The sequence below is a fragment of the Oenanthe melanoleuca genome, chromosome Z, assembly GCF_029582105.1.
Source record: "Oenanthe melanoleuca isolate GR-GAL-2019-014 chromosome Z, OMel1.0, whole genome shotgun sequence".
Classification (NCBI taxonomy): domain Eukaryota; kingdom Metazoa; phylum Chordata; class Aves; order Passeriformes; family Muscicapidae; genus Oenanthe; species Oenanthe melanoleuca.
Window position 1 is genome coordinate 45290968 of NC_079362.1, and position 19881 is coordinate 45310848.

General features: G+C 33.5%; 2 protein-coding genes across 4 annotated transcripts in view; one reads left to right on the forward strand and one right to left on the reverse strand.

The window, feature by feature from the left end:
• The window catches only part of BNC2 (basonuclin 2), a 608431-nt gene that overhangs the window by 586827 nt on the left and 1723 nt on the right, over nt 1-19881 (forward strand). The gene's annotated exons all lie outside the window — the stretch shown is intronic.
• The window catches only part of CCDC171 (coiled-coil domain containing 171), a 161478-nt gene that overhangs the window by 69311 nt on the left and 72286 nt on the right, over nt 1-19881 (reverse strand). For all 3 annotated transcript variants that reach the window (XM_056514607.1, XM_056514608.1, XM_056514609.1), the window contains 5 exons: nt 19364-19868; nt 18509-18625; nt 13477-13703; nt 12539-12718; nt 10715-10900 (listed from right to left, as the gene is read on the reverse strand). In XM_056514607.1, coding sequence (XP_056370582.1) covers nt 10715-10900; nt 12539-12718; nt 13477-13703; nt 18509-18625; nt 19364-19868 — 1215 coding nt within the window. The remainder of the gene's footprint in view (nt 1-10714; nt 10901-12538; nt 12719-13476; nt 13704-18508; nt 18626-19363; nt 19869-19881) is intronic.

Below are 19881 nucleotides of genomic sequence, written 5' to 3' on the forward strand. Positions count from 1 at the left end.
GACCCAGACCTGCATATGTAGCAGATTTTCTGTACTTTGGCAGTGTCATGCATTTGAATTAGATACTTAAGTGCCACAAAAAAGGAATAATCTTGGGGTTTCTCACTGTTACACTTTTTACCCTAGTAGACTTACCCTCAGCCTTATAGTTGGTACAGCTCCAAGGTTTCAAAAAGATGGTTTACACCTGGATTACATTGCAAAAGATGACTTTTCATAACTGTATCTGTAACATGTATCTGTAAATGAGGCATTAATATTACAAGCAAATTCTGATGCTGCTCTGTAGCACTGCTCTCTGCAATACTGTTAATTTTGCTACACATTATCTGTTGCATTTTGGCTACACCAGCAGCAGAAAGAATAATGCAACAAAGTCCTTCGAGTAATGGAGTAGCAAAAAGAGAGCTTTTATTTAAAGAAACACTATACTTATATAGAGTAGTTCATGCAATACAGAATAGAAAAAGCTCATTGGTCCAAGAAGGCAACACCTCTTTGAAAACATGCTTTTATGAAAACATCACGTCTCTCATGTCTCCAGCAGGTGTTTAATCATTGTTATAATTCCTTATGCTTGAGCAGCCTGAGAAAAGGCTGCTTTCTTGGCTCTCAGCAGTATCCTAACAACAATTATCTACTCGGGCACATTAGCACACACTATGCAAAACGAAACCACAACCAACACTAAGATTTCATCTTCACTTTAAAAGTGATAATCTACCACATGTACATACACAAAAAGATTTAGTTGTGTGTCTATGAGGACACAACATATTGCACCAACTTCTTGCATTTCATTTGCCACAGCCTCAAACAATCTGTCTCTGATCATGTCCTAGTGGTCTCAATGATCTTGCATTACCAGTGCCATTTCTAAGCCCTGAAAGAGACTACTTTAAGTTCTCAAGAAATATTCTTCCTTAGGTTTGTATTTTGTGTAGAATATTTCTGAATGGTGACAGTGAGTAAAAACAAATCAGGAAGAAGAAATAATAGCAAAAAAATATTAACAATAACAACAATTTATTTACAAAGTAAATAACTACAATTTAATCACCACTGTTTATTTAAAAAGGAATACAATCTGAAGTTAGGGGGCATCTTGACACATGACTTGAAAAAGTTATCTGAATCAGGTTAAATGACACAGCATTCTGCTTCAGAATTAAATCTGAGAAACAAATATTATGGTATCCTGTCTCTGTCTTCTCTTCAGACACTGGTTCAAAAAATGGGAATTCTAGGAGTCTTCAGAACAGTTTCAAGGAAATTTCTAAATAGAACTTAAGGTTCAGTTCTGAGTACAAAAATAAACTGTCCATAACATCAATATACTGGTGGTCCCAGCTAAGTATTTTTTACTTTTGCAGTTCATTCTGCAGCCCTTTCTTAGAAGAGGCTGCTGTACAATTCCACCAGACACAAGTGCATTAATGTGAACTATCACACTGAGGAATTAGGGGCAATGCCTTGCCACACAAAGGCTTGATCTTGCTCCATAAAGAGGTTTTTATTTTCTTTAATTAATTACTTAGACAAATCTCTTTTTTTAGCATGGCACTAACATTAATGTGGGCTTTGCAAGATTTATCACTTTATATAGTTTGCATTCAAATACTGCATTACCCTTCAGAAGAGTTCTGACCAAACCATATATGCAAAGTATGTGTGTTTCTACAGAGGCCCAAATGCTATTTAGTGCATGAATGTTTTATTTAAATATCAGGCGAGCCAGATCCTGCATCATGTACCTGCAGGAAGAAAACACGTATACTTGATTATCCCTTTTACTTTTTAAACCTCAGTAAAACAAGAAAGAATTGATAAATATGTAATTTTATATTAAAAGGTCTGTTCTTCAATACAGGTCACCCCCATCCTTCCATTCATTAAAAACTGGAGACTAGTCAGCTTAGCAGAAAAAACCTAGACACAATAAAACAAAATTTAACTTACATAAAAGACAACTTTTAAATCATTCTATTGAAAAAGCATCAAAGATATATTACATCCCAATATTCAGTAAGGAGATCAAAGTGCTATAAAGACATATTGATTAAATGTCTCACTTCCTTCTGGATATGCTTTGAGTCATACCAAGTGCCAAATGAGAACACAAAGGAGTAAGTTTCTCTGAACATGGCAAATACACTTCTAAAACAAGGAAGTTAAACAGTGACAGCGATAAATCACTGCAACTGTAAAACTGAATTATTACATCTATTTTTCTCTTTTTGTACATTTTTTAACTATTAAGACAAAATGGCACCATGATGGTACAAAACTTGGAAAGCTCCCTACTTCACTCACCTATAGAAATGATGACAACAAATATGCCTATCTCTAAGTGATACCATACAGCCAATTATTTTAGCAAATTATGATTAATTTTTTCTAAGAACACTTATTTCTTAATTCTCACACCTGAGAAATATTTTGCTATATAAAAATGAAGTAGTATTTACAAATGAAATATTTGGACTGCTACTTATAATTGAGAATCTTAATTTCCTAATTCTAAAACCACTCAATTTCTTATTGAAAAGTCCACAGACTCTAGTAATACTGAACAAGTCTGCTGAATTGTTTTTCTGCATATTTTGCTGTTTCTTTACAAGCTTAGATGTTTTTCTGTATATTTCTTAGTTTAGAACAATGTTTATAAGAAGTACACAAGATGAGCCATTTTTAAGTGTTTTTCTGCAACTTGTTAAGACCCTTCAAAGCCACTAAAACATAAATCATACTAAAACAAAAAAGAAAGAACTAAACCACGAAATACCGAAATTAGAAAAGCCAAGAAAAAGGTGGGCAGCCCAATTCTGGACAGCGACCACTCATCGTACCTAAAATGCTCCTGGCAAAGCGTGTAAATAGCATAAAAGCACTGATCAAGAAATGCATAATAGCATAAATAGTAGTCTTAAAATGTATAATTAAAGCTAAAAAGTAAACAATAAATTAGCACAATCATATTAATTTGCTGTCCAAAAGTTGTCTCCCGCAACAGACAAACAAAACAAAATACTAACAAATAAAACCCCCAAAATACAACAACACTTAAGGTGGTTTTACTTTAACCAGAAAGAATTGGAAACATTTTAAAATCTTCTTAACTGAGAAACAGAAATCTGTAGCAACAAGAACCTCACTGGATTTTTAATAAATACACATTTTAAAAGACAACTCAAAAAATTAGGCAGCATAAATATAATTTCTGTTTTGAGTTTGTTGCCCTGCTATAATTGTGAAGAGTTTCCATGCTCTAAAAGAGGACAGGATAAGTACAGATTTTGGAAGCTGAAATTGGAATAAATTTTGAAAAACTTTCCCCTTGAAAAATCATTGAATACCTAATGGAGTATCAAATTAAATTAAAAGATCAAATTATATAAAGGATAGGCCTGGCTGCTGTCATAGCATGCAGCCAAGGGAATACAGGTGCAAAGGAATGCATCCCTTGTTTTAGTCTTACGCCAGTTAGATACATACTTAATTATATTCCAACAGTTTAATTATATTTCAATAGCTATTTGAAAGACTTTACTTATGGTTTGACATGAAAATATAATGACATTTGAAGAATTATTTGCACACAAAGAGAAAGGTAGAACATGGCAAATGTGAAAAATGATAAGGCCCTTACAGCAAAAAGCAAATCTAGGTAGAAATGACTCCTATATCATGAAGATATAGAAATTGTATAGTAAAAAGTTTTACACACTGATATCTATACTACCATGAAAAATAGGGTATAGAATACCTTCTTTAAAAAATCACATGCTGTTTTAAAGATCTATTGATCCCCTCTGCACATCTCAAGGTAACACAGTTACTTTGTAGTTGATCCAATAATATAACAAAGATCTCCCAGGCACTGGATTTACCAAGAAGCCTTTCAGTATTTCTTCAGTGAAAACTGAAAGATAGCTGAAGGTCTTGAAATAACAGGGATAAATTATATGTAAGTACATATGCTTAATAACCACATGCTGTAATTACACAATAATCCCATTTTTCTTCCAAATTACTTGTCAATAAATCTTTCTCACTGCACTATAAATTCCAAGGTCATGGACAGAGGTATTTATTAGTATAATTACAATGCAGAAATAAAACCATTAAGCTTTTAGATCCCAATATTGTTCCATTTATTCTCTCCTTTCCCCAAGGGGGAGGTGAATAGTTCCTACAAATGGAATACCCAGAAAATATTGGAAGCTACTTTTAAAAGACTAAAAATGTGCTGCTTCATTTTTACTTTGTTTAAGTTATCTCTTCTCCTTATCTAAACTTTAACAGAGTGTCAGATTTATCTTTTTCTTCAATCCTACAGTGCAGAAAACAGACTCAGAATCAAAAGCATTCTCTGAAATAGACACTGTTACTACACTATTAACATTAAAGCACTCTGGATTTCACTGTGCACCAGTCAGTCATATATTGGACCAAAAATCCCAAGGTCTCAGCCATCTGTCCAGAAGTAACCTGCAGTCCAAATTTGTGGACTCTTGTTTCCACAATTTCATTATTCCTAGGCACCAATCTATGTGTCTTGGCTACTCACCTTCTTCCACAAACTACCAGAAGGGCACCTAAGTGCATGACTATAAAGGGACAGTCAAAATTGAGACTACTGAATCAGACAAGCATGAACAAATTTATTCCATAATTTTCTGGAGAAGGGTAAACCTCTTCTTACCTGAACTCAACTCCTAGTCGTAATTAGCTTTCAAAGATTAACTTAAGTGTTGTTACATAATCATGACTTATTACACTGTTCAATCTCAGTGTCTATATATAAATTGATTTGGTGAGAGCATATGAATTTAATAGTGAGAGCATTTTCTCAGAGTTATCTTAAACTTTTTGGCAAGTTAAAAATAAAATAGGAATTTTTCTTACTTAGGGACGTTTTTTCTTATTTATTAAAAAAATAATGTTTACATCTGATTAGACTGAACATAAATGTATTAAATTGCCAATTACTTTAATTCTTCTTCCAAAGTAAAGCAGCAGCTATCTGGATACAATTTTTTAATTTTCTTGCTATATAAAGGTAGTAAGTAATATATGTGAATTATATTCTTAATACCAACCAATAAAATATTGTACAGTGGCATAATTTAAGGGGAAAAAAGTTCACCTGGTGTAAATACATGTTCAAATTCCAATGCAAAACCTTGAAATTGCTCAAAAACTAACCATTACTGACATTCAAAAAACTGGACAAAAGAGGAAATGCAGAGAAATGAAACAGAAACACAACAGTAATGATGATATCCTTTCAAAATAACAGCTTCCAATTAAATTAGGGTTGTGTGACTTATAGTATTTTGCATTGTTGCATTGACCTTCATGTTAAGGTAAACACATAGTGAGTTCATAATCACAGATTTTAATTTTATTCTTCCTCCCACTCTGGTCATTACTTATATATTTTCCAGAAAGCTTGAAAAATTAAGGCAGACCTTCAGGAGCTTGGTTGATAGTTGCTTGGCTGTTTCATTGATGACTACCACATAAAAACACATCTAAAAGCCATGTACTGACTTCAGTCCTTCCAGTCCAACAGACTAATGCTAGTTCTGTTGAATGTTCTATGCACAGAACAAAGGAATACACAGATTTAAAAACCTGTATAGGAACAAGTTGTTCACTCAGAGTGTTGTTGGGCACTGCTCCCCAGGTAGCTGTGGAACACAACATAAAAACAGTCTGACTGAGTTCAAGAAGCATTTGGACAATGCTCTCAGGCACATGGTGTGACTCTTACGATTCCTGTGCAGGGCCAGGAGCTGGACTTGATGATCATTGTGCGTCTTTTCCAACTCAGGATTTCCTATGATTCAGTGAATCTAACTCTTTGGAAAAACCACAGAACCATGAAATTTAAAGTGAAGTTTAAGTTCAGAGATCTCAAACACAGATTCACTAATAATAATAGAATGCAGAAGTTTATCTAGGTTGTATTCTCTCTTCTTTTGTGAAAAAGAGCTCTTGGATCTAGCCCACAACTGCATGCTATCTATGCGAATTCCCATTATGCAGAGACAGCAGGTCCTAGAAGGAAGACTATCCCTTCCCATAAATCTGAATTCCACATACAATGCATTGCAACCTACAAAGAAAAAAGTACAAAGAACCAGCTCTATGACAAGTTTCTAGCTCACCTAAATCTTTGAAGACTAAGAAGTTAGCAGTACTGGAAGTTATGCAACAGGGCAGAATGAACAGTTCTACTTATTTTACAAATATTGTTAACACAAATTGAAATACCTGACAAATCTCTTTAACATGGAACATATTGAACTAAGAAAACACATTACCTCTTTTGACTAAGAAAAGAGCAGATGACAATACTAATCCATTCTTACCTACTTTAGAAATTATTTAGGTGTTCAGAACATAGACAAAATGGAAGCTAAAAAAAACCAAAAAACAACCCAACAACCCTCCACATTTAATTAACGAATTTTAGTTTCTAACTTATTCGGAAGAGAGCTTGCTTCTCTCTACCATGCTAAACTTCATTAATACAAATTCTCTGTTAAGTTAGATGCTAGCAGTTATCAGCTATACTGCTTTCTTTAAGAAATGGCCTTACATTTAATCAGGCAATGAACAGAAAGGCAGTTTCTTGACAAAGAGACAAGTTTTTAGAATCAACAGTATCCCTCAGTGCATCCAAATTCTAGCAATCTTTTCAACTTAAGATGTCAGAGGAAAAGACCTCAAATCCTATTTCTAGAACAAATCCTATTTCTTGGAACAGTAAGTGTTCTAACTGTTACTGCAATCTTTCTGAAAAGCATGAAAATCACTTGGTATTCCTCATGAAAGTGAAGTCTTTTAACCTTTATCCAAGTTAGAATACTGCAGCATTCTCAGAAATAACTGTAAAACTCACTCACAAAGTATGTGCAGTGGTATTTGTAAAAGAAATTGTGTAAATATTTGAAATGGTCTTTCAGAGAAAGTATGTGGCTATAAATATATGAAGAGGAAAAGAAACGAAAAGCAGAAAATTGTGTATCACTTTCACCTCAAATTTATCCAAGAACTGAGAGCCTGCTGAGGGAAAACATCCACTTCTAACAAACAGAGAAATCCCGAACTTCATCTGAAACTAATGAAATCAGATATGCTTGTTTTGTGAAGGATACTATGGACAGAGAATATATATGTATGATTTGAATGACATACGTATTGAAAATAAACATTTCAAATCTTCCCCACAGAAAATGTCTTTTTTGAGTGTTATCAAAGCATTTGGACGATTTTTTTGCCTCACTTATTCTGTCATAAATTAATGGCAGCTTCATTAAACTCAGCAGATTAAACAAATCCAAAATTTATGGTAGCTTCTTCTAGAACAAGTATTGAAGTCTATGTTGAGGCATATCAGTCTCAAGTTATATGATTTAACATCTATTGCACTGGAGCTATTAACTAACAATTTATTGAACTTATTCCATAAATAGAAGCTTAAAGATATACAGGCACTAACATACCTAAAAGGAAGTAAATATATAGACTGTGCATATCAATAGGAAACAAAAATAATTTGCTTAAGATTAAGACCAGCTGGTATCAGGAATTAAAAATATGTCTGTTATTGATACCTGTTTAGCATTTGTGTAAAAGTTTCTCTTCAAAGAATAAGGAATCAGAGCAAATGATTCACCTCATCTATTAAAAAGAAGTGGTGTTAAAGAGTTGCTTAGTTCCAGCTGACCTTGAACATAATTGGCTACTTTGGATGTCTCTATGGTATATGCCACTAAGAAGATAAAAATATACAGGATTAAAATCTGAACTGATAAAGCTAAGAAATTAAGCATTACTCCTTTAATAAGCCTACTTTATGAAAGTACGTGAATACCAAAATATCTCTTTACTGATTGCTCTTGAACTGAGAATAAGTTTAAAAATAAGCTATCAGAAGCAAAAGTATCTAATATTTTAATTTTCTTCTTATTACCTGTTTAAAACTGATGAATAAAGAATTCAAAGCACATCTATTTTTTTTCACTCCAGGTCACACTACTCTACCTGACCTTACTTTTATGCCACCACATTCACCAAATTTTATATACTCTTATGTCTATACAAGTAATATTATTTTGTATCTTAAGATGAAGATGGAGGCATATTTTTTCTATTTTATTTTTTACAGTGCAACAGTAAAAACTATTTTTTCTGTATTAATTAAGAGCTTAAAAACCTATACAATTATAATAAACACTGTTTTACAAGGGCAAGGTTGATTATTACAAAGATGAGATTGTTTCACTGTACTGCAAAATGAGAGCTACAAAAAGCCCCACAAAAACCCCAAACATTTTAAGTCACAAAAACCAATCAAGCTAAAGAAAAGGGTCTATCAATTAAGATATAATGCCAGGGAAAAGGCATTTCTTCCTGTTGTGAATAAAGGCACGAACAAGGCTGAATTGTGGTTAACTGTGGGAGACAAAAGAGACTTTTTCTTGAATTTTAAAAACCAATACAAGGGCTTAAAATTCATGGAGCACTTGTACTCCTTGGTATCAAGGTATTATATTAGATTGCCACTTGAGTTTCAAAAGTACTTATTCAACACAGGTTTGGAACCATAAAAACAGTGATAAAAGGTGACGGTGAAATGATGATTTAGGATGCATACATTATAAAATTGCATCTGCATGACTAAAAAAACCATCAAGGAACACTAAATCATGACCATGTGTTGACATGTTGCCACAATTGTCCTTGTCTCCTTTTTTGATACAGTCACAGATATATGTTGTCACAACCAAAATCCAGTTTTGTCCTACCTTTTGTAGAAAATATCATGAAGAAATTAAAAGATATCAATTAATCTTCTAAGTTGAGGGACAGTACACAGCAACAGGCCTAAAAATTAAATTAGTTTTAAAACTCCTCAGTAGGAAGGACTAAGAATTACGAAGTAATACACCAAATCAGCATACCTGTAAGTACTGATCTTCAGCCCTAAGGTTTATTTTGTCAATGTTCTTTGCCTCTATTCTATCACCTATATTATTACATTGTCTTTAAAGCTTTCAGCAATAACCAAGCATTTTACACTAAATGAAGTCGTTCCAGTAGCAAACAACTGTTAAAGACTGCAGAATTAGGATGCATTTTAGGACCATGACTGTCTCAAAAAAGTGGTATGTAGCCTTCAATTAAAAAAAACCAGAACCTGTGAAATGAAATTCAGTATTAAATAATCCATATAATATATCTGTTTAAAAGTTCCACCTATATTTTAATTGCCTAAAATTGACCTTTTTCTTCATTTTCTCATGACACCTTCATGAAAGGTGTCTTTTAGACAAAGTAAACATGGTGAAAAAGCATATATTAATGTATAAAAAGTAGACAGAAATGAAGATTCTGAATACGTTTTGTCTTCTAGTCCTTCCCTTGTTTATATTCCTAATAGACATTTAAAAATCTTTAATCAAGCATTTCTCAAAGAAATCACACAAAGACTAACAGTTTATACATACACTGCAGTTATATCAGAAAGAAAATAGTATAGTAACAAGCAACCTGACTGAAAACACTATCAAGTTTATTCTTCCATTTAAACAAACTATTTAAACTAGGGAACTGTGAGGGAGAAAAAATCCCCACAAAAAAAACCCAAGTAAATTGGAAACATCACTGTCTTTTACCCTTAGTGAGGTAAGGTATCTTTTCCTAAATAATACCAGTAGTTAAACCCCCCCTTAATAAATTTAACAACATCCTTCAGCATCATCCACTATATATCACTTCAAATCTCTACTCTGCTGCAATTCATCCTCCTTGACATATACTTTCATTGTTATATTTTCAATATTTCTGACATTTCTACTCGTTTTGTAGCTCGAATCATTTTGGTTCTCCTCCGCTTGACACTTCTTCTCTCAGAATTACAAGTGCTTCTATTTCTCAAAATACTGGTGAAGCAGTCTCTTTTGCTCAGTTGTCAATTCACAGAAGAATACTGAGAGATGGAAAGACAGTAGCAGGATTGAAGAGCAGACACAAGCAGCGAAGATTACTTTAAATAGAAAATAAATAAAAGCTGCAGATATCAGGTCACCACCCATTAGTAGCTTGCTTCACAAAGTTTCCTCTCTTCCCATGTTAGATAGCCACTTGGTTTCAAACCTCTAATATTCTCTCTGTTCCTTTGTTTGTTTTCAGAGATTCTGATAACATCATCTTTTCCCTCACTACCCGTAATATCTACAGAAAAGTCTAAATTCCGATGAAAAAGGATTTCTCTCTTTTGTCACCTTGTGTATTTCAAACTGAGAAATATATTCTCCATTCCTGATTATATTCAGGAAACAGGCAAACCAGGTTTTAAAATATTATTGTGACCTCTATCAAAAATCAAAGTATCCCTGTATTTTTTAATTTATTTTTTCTATAAATTGCAAATACCTTGTGATAGCTAGATCTGCTGTCACTTCTATCCCCTATAAATTTCAGACACTTCACATATATTAGTGTACATCACCCAGTTCAAAGAGCAGAAGAGTGATGTTATTGAAGAATCTTGAAAGTATTTTTGAGAACCCTAAAATTTCAATGGGCTATGTAGTATGTGTACATTTACATTTTATTTGCACAAGAACTATGACATTTGGCTTATTCACCAAAAAATAATTTTCAGGTGCCTAATTAAGAGAAATAATTGTCTTACCTTTACAGATTCACTTAAGACTTGAGTTTTATCTGCTTCTTCACTGGATTGCAATTCTAGTTTATTATTTAACTCCTGTAGCTGTTGTGCTTGTTCATTCAAAAGCAATTGTGCCTGATGCTCCCGATGTAATGCATTATTTAATTCTTCACATATACTTTCAAACCTCTCATGGGTGAATAATTTCTGATAAGAGAAATAAATTGTGTTTGATTATGTAACTATACTTACCTGTTTACACACTTGACTTTCCAAGTTCCACATGTGAACATATTAAATTCTAAAACAAAAGCATGATAAAGGTTATTATTTATTTAGTTTTTTAACTCAAAGACAGACCACCAGGCAATAAAATGGCCAGACAACTTTACTCCCTGTATTTTTTCAAAAGAGCACTCAGGCTACTGTAAACAGTATGCATTTGCTATTCTATTCAAATTAATACCCTAGATTGCAAAGAACCAATATTTAGAAGGAAATATGGAGATCAATGTCCCACATTTTAGTGCATATCTTGTTAACCATTGTAAACATCTTCCTTAACTTCTTCTCCCTTTCTAAAAGTGCCCCAGAAAGACAGAATAGTTCTTCAAGGAAAATCATTGAATGGCAATATAAACTGTGATAATTTCTTCCAATTTTCCCAGAACGGTAAGCAATAAAATCTAGACCAAAACTAAAGATGAACAGATATAATTTTGTCTGAGTAAAAAAAAAAAAAAAAAAAAAACCCAATATTTTACCAGCTAGGAACAGGAAAAAGAATGGATTTGACACCATCTGTTAAATAGTCTCTGCTTGGAATTGTCTTAATTGGAACACACTGACAAGTCTACTAACCAGGCTTCAGCATCAGTGTTGGTATCAGCTACAGAAAAGACTGCCTTTTCTGGGCCACAGCTGTTCTAGCTGTACTGTGTACCTGCTGAGCATGTTTAAAAATTCTTAAGCATTCACTATCTCAAATAGTTCAAACATAGTTCAAATCTGAAATGCAATCTATAAGAAATATGAATAGTAGAAAAGGTGAACCTCCAGCATGCCAAAGCAAGACAAGTTTCTTCCCCTCCAACGCCTGAAGGCACAGTTCTGTACATACAATGCCACCAAATGGCATCAACTCCTCAAACACCATGTCCATTAGTCACAATACTGTGGTTTAAAGCACTTAAACAACCTTTTTGTTGTGTCCTCTTGTTCCTGTTGGACAATGCTACTTATAGGTTATCCAATACACAGTGTTTAAGTAAATCGATCAGTGACAGCTAGGGGTCAGAGGAATTTGGTGCATATTTGTTAGCAGAATGTAGAAGAGGACCTTTTTTTCTCCTTCCATAAACTTAGTCCTTCAGGGGAACAGCCACACTAAAACCTGCATTGACTAGCTCAGGGCATAACCCAGTATCAAAGGTACAGTAAGATGTCTATCATAATATTCAGCAATATCCACACAGAGTTTATACTTCTTAAAGTTCTCATGAACATACTTATTTGATACCCTCATGACACCTGTCTTTGCTGAAGTGAAATCCATAAATGCTTTTTGAGTATATAATCACACCAGCATTTTCAACATACAGAATAAAACCTGATTGCTGAAGACCAAATATGTAATTTACAAGAACACCTAATTCTACAAATCAAAAAGAAACTCTTGTGGAAGGGAAGCCTTTCTAAACACATCTGACTTCTTGTTTAGTGACAGTTTCAATGCAAATCTTCTGGAAAATTATTTTAATATTAGAATGATTTTATACTTCTATTTCAAAAGAATTCAGAAAAACACATCTTATAAGTGGTCACCTCTAAATCTAATAAACTTACTTGCTTAAGCATATTTAATTGCTCTTGCAGGCCCTGTGCTTTGTCTGCTTCTTTTTTCACCTCACTGAAATTTGATTTGAATTCTGTAAGTTGTAGGCGCAGTGAGCGACGTTCCACTTCTGCTGTATGAAGTCTTTGTGTAAATTCAAATATTTGCTTCTGCAAGGATTCTATGTTTTTCTGTTAATAATCAGAAACAAATTTATGTGCTTTAACATGAACTATTTTAGCAATAAAAGAGTTACATGTAATACCCAAGCACATTAGACAAAGCTCTCATTTTGTCCATCATCTCTACAAAGCTTGAGTGCAAAAAGTGAACCCATTTCACCTACTCTTGAGGGTAACTAAAAATTCTGTTTTCAAGGAAGTACCAGTTTAATGTAAGGCCCACAATAAAAGACCAATTTACTTCAAAAGGTTCCTCCTTCCCCTCTGATAATAGGAAAGAAGGCTGTCTTTACTGAAAGGTAGAACAAAAAGCATGAGAAAACACACAAAAAAAACCCCAAAAAAACCCCAAAAAAAACAAAAAACAAAACAAAACAAACAAAAAAAAAAAAAAACCAAAAAAACAACCAAACAAAAAAAACCCCAACCAAAACACAACAAAAAAAAAGCCCTCCATAATATTTAGTTGAAGCCAAAAGAATATCAGTTCTTAGAAAGCAAATAAAACTTTGACAGAACCTTAAAAAATCCTTTTTCTTGGATACATCAAATCTCTTCTTAAAATTCTGTGACATAAAAGAAAAATTATATTCACATTCTAATGCTTCTGGGTGTTAGGAATCAACTTTTGATGTCTACATAGTTGACTTCAATGTAGCAGTTTTATAAACTGAAACAAAATTAATGGTACTATCAAGAGAGCTTCATCCTAACACTTAGGCCATGAACCTACTGCTTACATGAAGAAGGACTATAATTATGCATACCATACTGGATACACTGTCACACAATCCAGCTTCCAGGGCCTGGGTATTTATTTTATTAAGTCCATGAGCCAGGCTCTGTACCAAGGAGTCTTTCTCCAGATAAGTAAAGTACTTGCTGTGGTCTAATGGAACTGTCTCCATTATAACATTCAACTTGTCCATAAGTTTTGAAAATGAATTCTTGGCTGCACTTAAAAGTAACTTTCCAGAAAGCCAGGACGTTGTACCTTTAAAAAAAAAACAACATAGAAAACAAAGACAAACAAAACCCTCAAACAATCAAACAAAAAAACCCCACAACAACAAAGCCCAAACCAAAACACAGAGAAGAAACATCAAGCAGGTTATTAACTTCAGTTTCTTTCAGTGAAAAAAACTACAACAAACAACATCTCTAAGACACTCAATAGAAATTTTCTATTACAGACTGAAAGACTGAGTTCAAAGGAATATCTCAGAGAGAGACTTTAAGACAAATTGTGTGTATTTAGGAATGAAAATTCTACTCCTATTAATTTGTGAATGGGAGGGTAGGGTAAGATTCTAAAGAATAGGATGTGTTTGTCAAAGACTACTTGTCCAGTTATCATGTTCTCCAAAGCCACACTTCTAAAGACTTTCTTTAGTGTTCTAACTTTGTAACTCAGAAAACATGCAAGACAGATGCAAGCAAGCAGATGTCAGGTCAAGTAAGTCAGAAGTAGTAACACATAGTAAATCAATGTATTGTAATATTTACAATGCAAATTTCTGAGGATTTCCTGATTTCTCTTCCCTCCTCTCTACAGATGTCTAAATCATTTGCTGTTCAAAATTAGTGAGGCTTGGTACCTTAATGCCATACTATTTATATTCTGAGACAAGAGAATATAATTTACCTTATTCCAAGGCAATTAAAATTTTACAGCTACAATTACGTATTTCCCCACAGGATTTTGGTAATCATCCTTCTCATATAATGGACTTAAGGCCCCAGCACACCCAACATGTCCTGCTTACTGCTAGATTCGTCAGGTCTGTAATTAATAATTGTGTTTAATGTTGATAAATAAAATTGTCAGTGCTCCTTCCACTAATTGGTATTCCAGATAACAGTTAATAGGTTTATTTATGCCTTAATAAAAGTCTTGTAATTTAGTTTTCCCTCTGCTAGGCAGGTCTTAATCTGTCATTACTTGTCTTATGATACTATCAGTGTAAGATGACAAGCATGGAAGAGCTTATTTACATTCAGTAGTACAGCAGATCTCCTGTTGCTGCAGTGACTAAAATATTTACTTAAGAGCACAAACAGAAAAAAATAACCCTGTCTTAAGTTAAAGAATTTCTGTTTATAGACTGTGAAGGAAAAATCCAGAGGTACAAGGTAAACATAACATGATTACTGATACATTTTTATTACAATTCTCAATGTAAAGAAGATCATTTATATGTGAGGTTGAGACTTATCTGTAAGCAATAACAGAAAAAGCACATGATAAAATAAAACATTTTCTTTTCTAAGTAATTTTCCTGCTTGGTTTTGAAATAGCACCACTCCAATGATTCCAGTGCTTAACTGGAGGATCATTTTTGAGTACATGCTCTCCATAACCTCAGTGACTAGTAGATCTGCCTTTTCTTCATGACTAAGTTAGCATCTTTTAAGTTAAAAATCTTATGAGGCATTTTTATCTTGCACTTCAACTAACTAAACATCCTTTGCAATTAAAAAAAAAAAAAAAAATTATTTTCATACCCAGAAAACACTGCTATTGCATGCTCTGTCTACTTTGGCAAAGAATCCTCTTCTTTGTCGGTTCTCTATTACTGATCACATAAAAATCTACCTTCATCAACTTAACTCTTATCACAGATTATCCTGCCATAGCTGTCTTTCAGCTTCAAAGACCCTCTCTTTTCTACAGTCAGAATGCATTCGCTAATTGATTGCTTAGTTAAATTAATCAAAAATTAAAACTAGAACGTTTTTATGGCCTTCCATGTAAGATGATGCCAAGACCTTCTCAAAAACTGTCCTTTGCAATGATTTTTGGTATATATCAGAAAAAGGATATGCTCAATGCGCTACTGTTCCTTCACTTTTCCCAGTATTTCCACTTGCTGTCTTAGCTTGTGAGATTGTTTGCCTGTCAAAAAACAGTATTTTTCCATATATGCAGTACCTAGCATGGCAGCCCCTTTCTCTGTGTCTAGAATCTCATGTTTAACTGTATCAAAAGTAAATTTAAAATAATAATTTAGACAATTGTGTTGTAGCATTTTCAAATGATCATTCACAAGCATTCCCCTTAACCAGTACAGCTCAGCATCCACAACTTAAGGTATTTTCTTGGGCTAGGGATAAATAGTCGTGTCCTCCATCGTTTTTATGAAGACTAGCTTTGAATAAATAGACAGAAATATTTCTAACTAAGTTACTGATTGCTTTGAAAGATGAAATAAAAACATAAATCAACTGCACACGTAAGTGTACCTATAATAACTGAGAGGAGAATAAACTTTTAAGTATATATATCTTAAATACCTACCATGAAGAATGAAAGAACTACAATAAAAACATTAAATTATGTACATTATGATGTGTCTAAGAAATGATTAACAAAAATACAGGTATACAACAAAGCACAATTAAGTAAATGGAAAAAAAGGTGAAAAACATGAAAAGATGAAAAAAACAATTCTTGTTTAATCTGTTTTGGTGAAATTGAAAACCAAGTCAGCAGGATAAACTTTGTGCTATGCAAGACTAAAATGTCAAACTTTTAAAGCTTTGTATATTTAACAGTTGGTGGTATTTGTATTGAAAACATTGGCCATTACAGTCTCTCATTTATCAGAGCACAGATTTTGTTCAAACAAACCTAAAATCTAACCTTACAAAAAACCCAAAGCAAACAAAAAACACTGCAACAGCAACAAACTTGCACTGAAACTGAAGTACAGAGATCATTCCATGACATGGTAGAGAGACCCAAACTAACACTACGAAGGGAAACGATCATCAACATCAAAACAAAACCACTTATTTAAAAGATCAAGAAAGGTATCTCTAATCAGAGCATACAAATCCAAATGTTCCAGCATCATTTAAGTGATCTGGACTTGTTTTTTTCAGCTGCCTCAAATGGTTCCCCAGAGCCATCTTTAAACCTAATTTCTAAGACACTGAATCATTCCAGACAGTACCTTCTTGTAGTACTCTCTTCTGTGACGTATAGTCTAATCCAGAACTGCCATTATATACAGATATGGAAAGACTGCCTATTTACAATTGTTTAAGGAATCCAACATCATTGAAGTCAATTTGAAGATTTAAGTCCTATTTAAAATATTACTTACAGAACATAAAGTAATTTTCTAAGTGTGGAAGCTTTCCAATATATTCCTTCAGAGCCTAATTACTTCAATACTTACGGAAATTTCATGTCAAATTTTAAATTATTTATTACTATTTTTTGAAAAGATTCTTAGGAGATGTGATCTCATGAGCAACAAAATTCCAAGTAATACATAAGCAGTTAGACCTTGAGGTTCTGTGGAAATTACTTAAAATAGAGATAAAATATGAAAGAATCACCAAACTGACTGTGGCCGTAACGTTCCCAGCATGGTTCTTCCTAATTCTCAAAATCAAGCCTGTGTTGAGTGCAGAGATATCTAGTAGAGACCAGCAGAATTCTCATACATTTCAAACTGGCAAAACATCATACATTTAGGGTGTTCTAATCAGTCATTTCAGCACATCCATGCTGCTGGTGCTGCATTTCACTCAATTATTCTTCAATTTGCTGTTTCTACACAACACTCTGCACAAAGGAACACTTGCAGTATAAACCCTGTGAATACTCCAAAATAAAGTTCAAACTTTGCTTTGTAAGGATGTAAATTTAAGTTACTGAAAAAAGGATAACCAAAGAAGAGAGCTTCTGAAACTGAATCAAAACACTTTTGTTTCAATGTCTTCTGGTATGGGTTTGCTATTTAAGCTTCTTGAATATGAATCATCTTATGCAGTCCTGCTAATTCCTTTTATTCTTATAAATTATCCCTCCTTAAACAGCCTCTATTCTGTGACAGAAGTATAGGTATTTTAAAATTAAAAGTTACTAAAGAACTAAGGCAGCAAGGCAGATGAACAAAGCAAAATCTTACATCAGTTCTCACTGCAAATAAATTAAAGAAAATAATTAGCAGCTGGGAATCATAAGGGAACATTTCCAGAAACTGACACTACAATTTTTCATAGCCATAGTAGAATTCTATACAACCAGACATTAACAAAATTAGAAAATCTAGACACAAACCTAATTAAGCATAAACTTAGAGAAGGAACACTGTAGAGATGTAAAATAAGGACTGCTATACATTGTGTAAACTGAGAGCGTTTTATTTTTCTCTCAAAAACTGCAAGATAGCAGGTAAAACACATGAAAGTATTATCCATTAAATTCATTGTCTTCCAGGTTTTGAACTACTAAATTCATATCATATAAAACACAGTAGGAAATTACTTCCTTTCTGTCAGCAGCTGTAATGCCCCAAGTTGAAGATGTACCAGTTTTAGAGCCTACACTTCAGAAATACAAATCAAATAAAAACAAAATTACATAGATTTTCTCTATGGAAAAATATTAGGTTGAGCTCCAGGAAAACACTTCTTGAATATTAGACCAGTGGAACAAGATAACTAAGAACCTTGGAAGAGTTACTTCATTGGAAGCTTTTAAAAACAAGTTAGGCAAATATCTATTTATGTGGTGCAGATTATTTTTAATATCTCCTAATCAAATAGGCAAAACAGTACATATGCTTTCTAAAAGCACTCTTCAGCCTTCTGTTCCCATGACTCTATATACCAAAAGGATAAAATATCGTATCACCAATTAAAGAAAATTCAATCTGTTCCATCAATACAGCTCTCAGGAGATTTGATCCAGAATAGTGTAAATAAATCCTAAAAATGGAGATGATGTAACCATCCTGGTCATTTTTTCAGTCTTCAACTACAAGAATATACTTTTTTAATTACCTGGTTTGTTAACGACATCCTGCAACTCAGCAACGGAACTGATTATTGCAGCAAGGAGGTTGGAACTAGCAAACCAGCTGAGTGCTTCCATACAGTCAAGCTCTTCCTCTTCACAACCTGTGGAATAGAATTGTAGCTATCAATAAAACTGAATAACTTAGGCGAGGCACACTACTTTCAGAAATTGCCTAAAGCTAAAAGTAAATAAGCCACAGACTATTTTCAGGACAATTTAGACTGCATTAAATATTCTTCCACAAGCACTAAACCAGAAAAACAGATGAATCTTCCAGTTTGGAAAACATTTTTGGACCATTTTTCCTTGTAGGAGGATGCATGAGCTGGTTTGGTAACAGAAAGAAACAAGAACACTACATAACTTCTAAAGGAAACCCAGAAATTCCACACTAGTATTTTACCTGAATCAGTAAGAAACTTCCTTGCATTTTTCAGTAGGAAATAAGTACTACAAGTTATTACTAAAAGAAGAGAATATACTTTTTCAAAAAATATGTTGGTATAGGAACACCAACGTAAATAGGAATGTTTCAAGAAATGTATCACATAGAGCAGATGCAATAGGACCTAGTTCTGAAATCTACAATGCAAATACTGAGCATATCAAACATTGGGAGTTCGTATGTAGTTGCAACTTTACTTGCATTGCTAAAACACTGAACATATTCTTTTAGGAGAAATTACATTTATCAAGTTATCTAAAAACTCAGAAATAACATTTGTTAAAATGTCATTAAATTTGTATTCACACCCTATTATAAATAATATTACCATATGTTTTTCACTAACCATGTCATTTGACACAACATTTATCAAAGAAGAAAAAAATCAGCTTACTTGACAGATTACGCTTGCCTTTGGATTCTCCTACACAAACTGGAATTCCAATGCCTTCTTTTAAGCCATTTGTCCAGGTGAAGAAGGTACTAGAAGACTGTGCTAAAACTTTAAGTCTGTTGGCTGCCAAAACTGCAATCACAGCTCTTCGGAATACATAAATCAGGCCTTGGGATTTTCTTTTCTTTAGTTTTGCATCATCTTGACTGTTTTCCTTATCATCAGAGAGAGCATGAACTAGAGTCCTAATCTTCTGGTTTGCTAATTCATAAATGTTCACCTGATCCTGAAGAAGGTTTCTTTGGGAAGACATAGCACACAATCGGCCATACAGAGGATACAGGGCACCTGCCAATAGTGCACAGGCTGCCAAGAGCGAGGAATGCTCCTTCTGAAACTGTGTTAACATCTTTTTTACAGAGATGGTTTCAAGAGCCAATTTTTCTTGACTTTTTTCAAGGACATAAATTTTTTCCTTATTTTTCTCTGCTGTTTCTTGGTATTCCTGGGATAAGAGA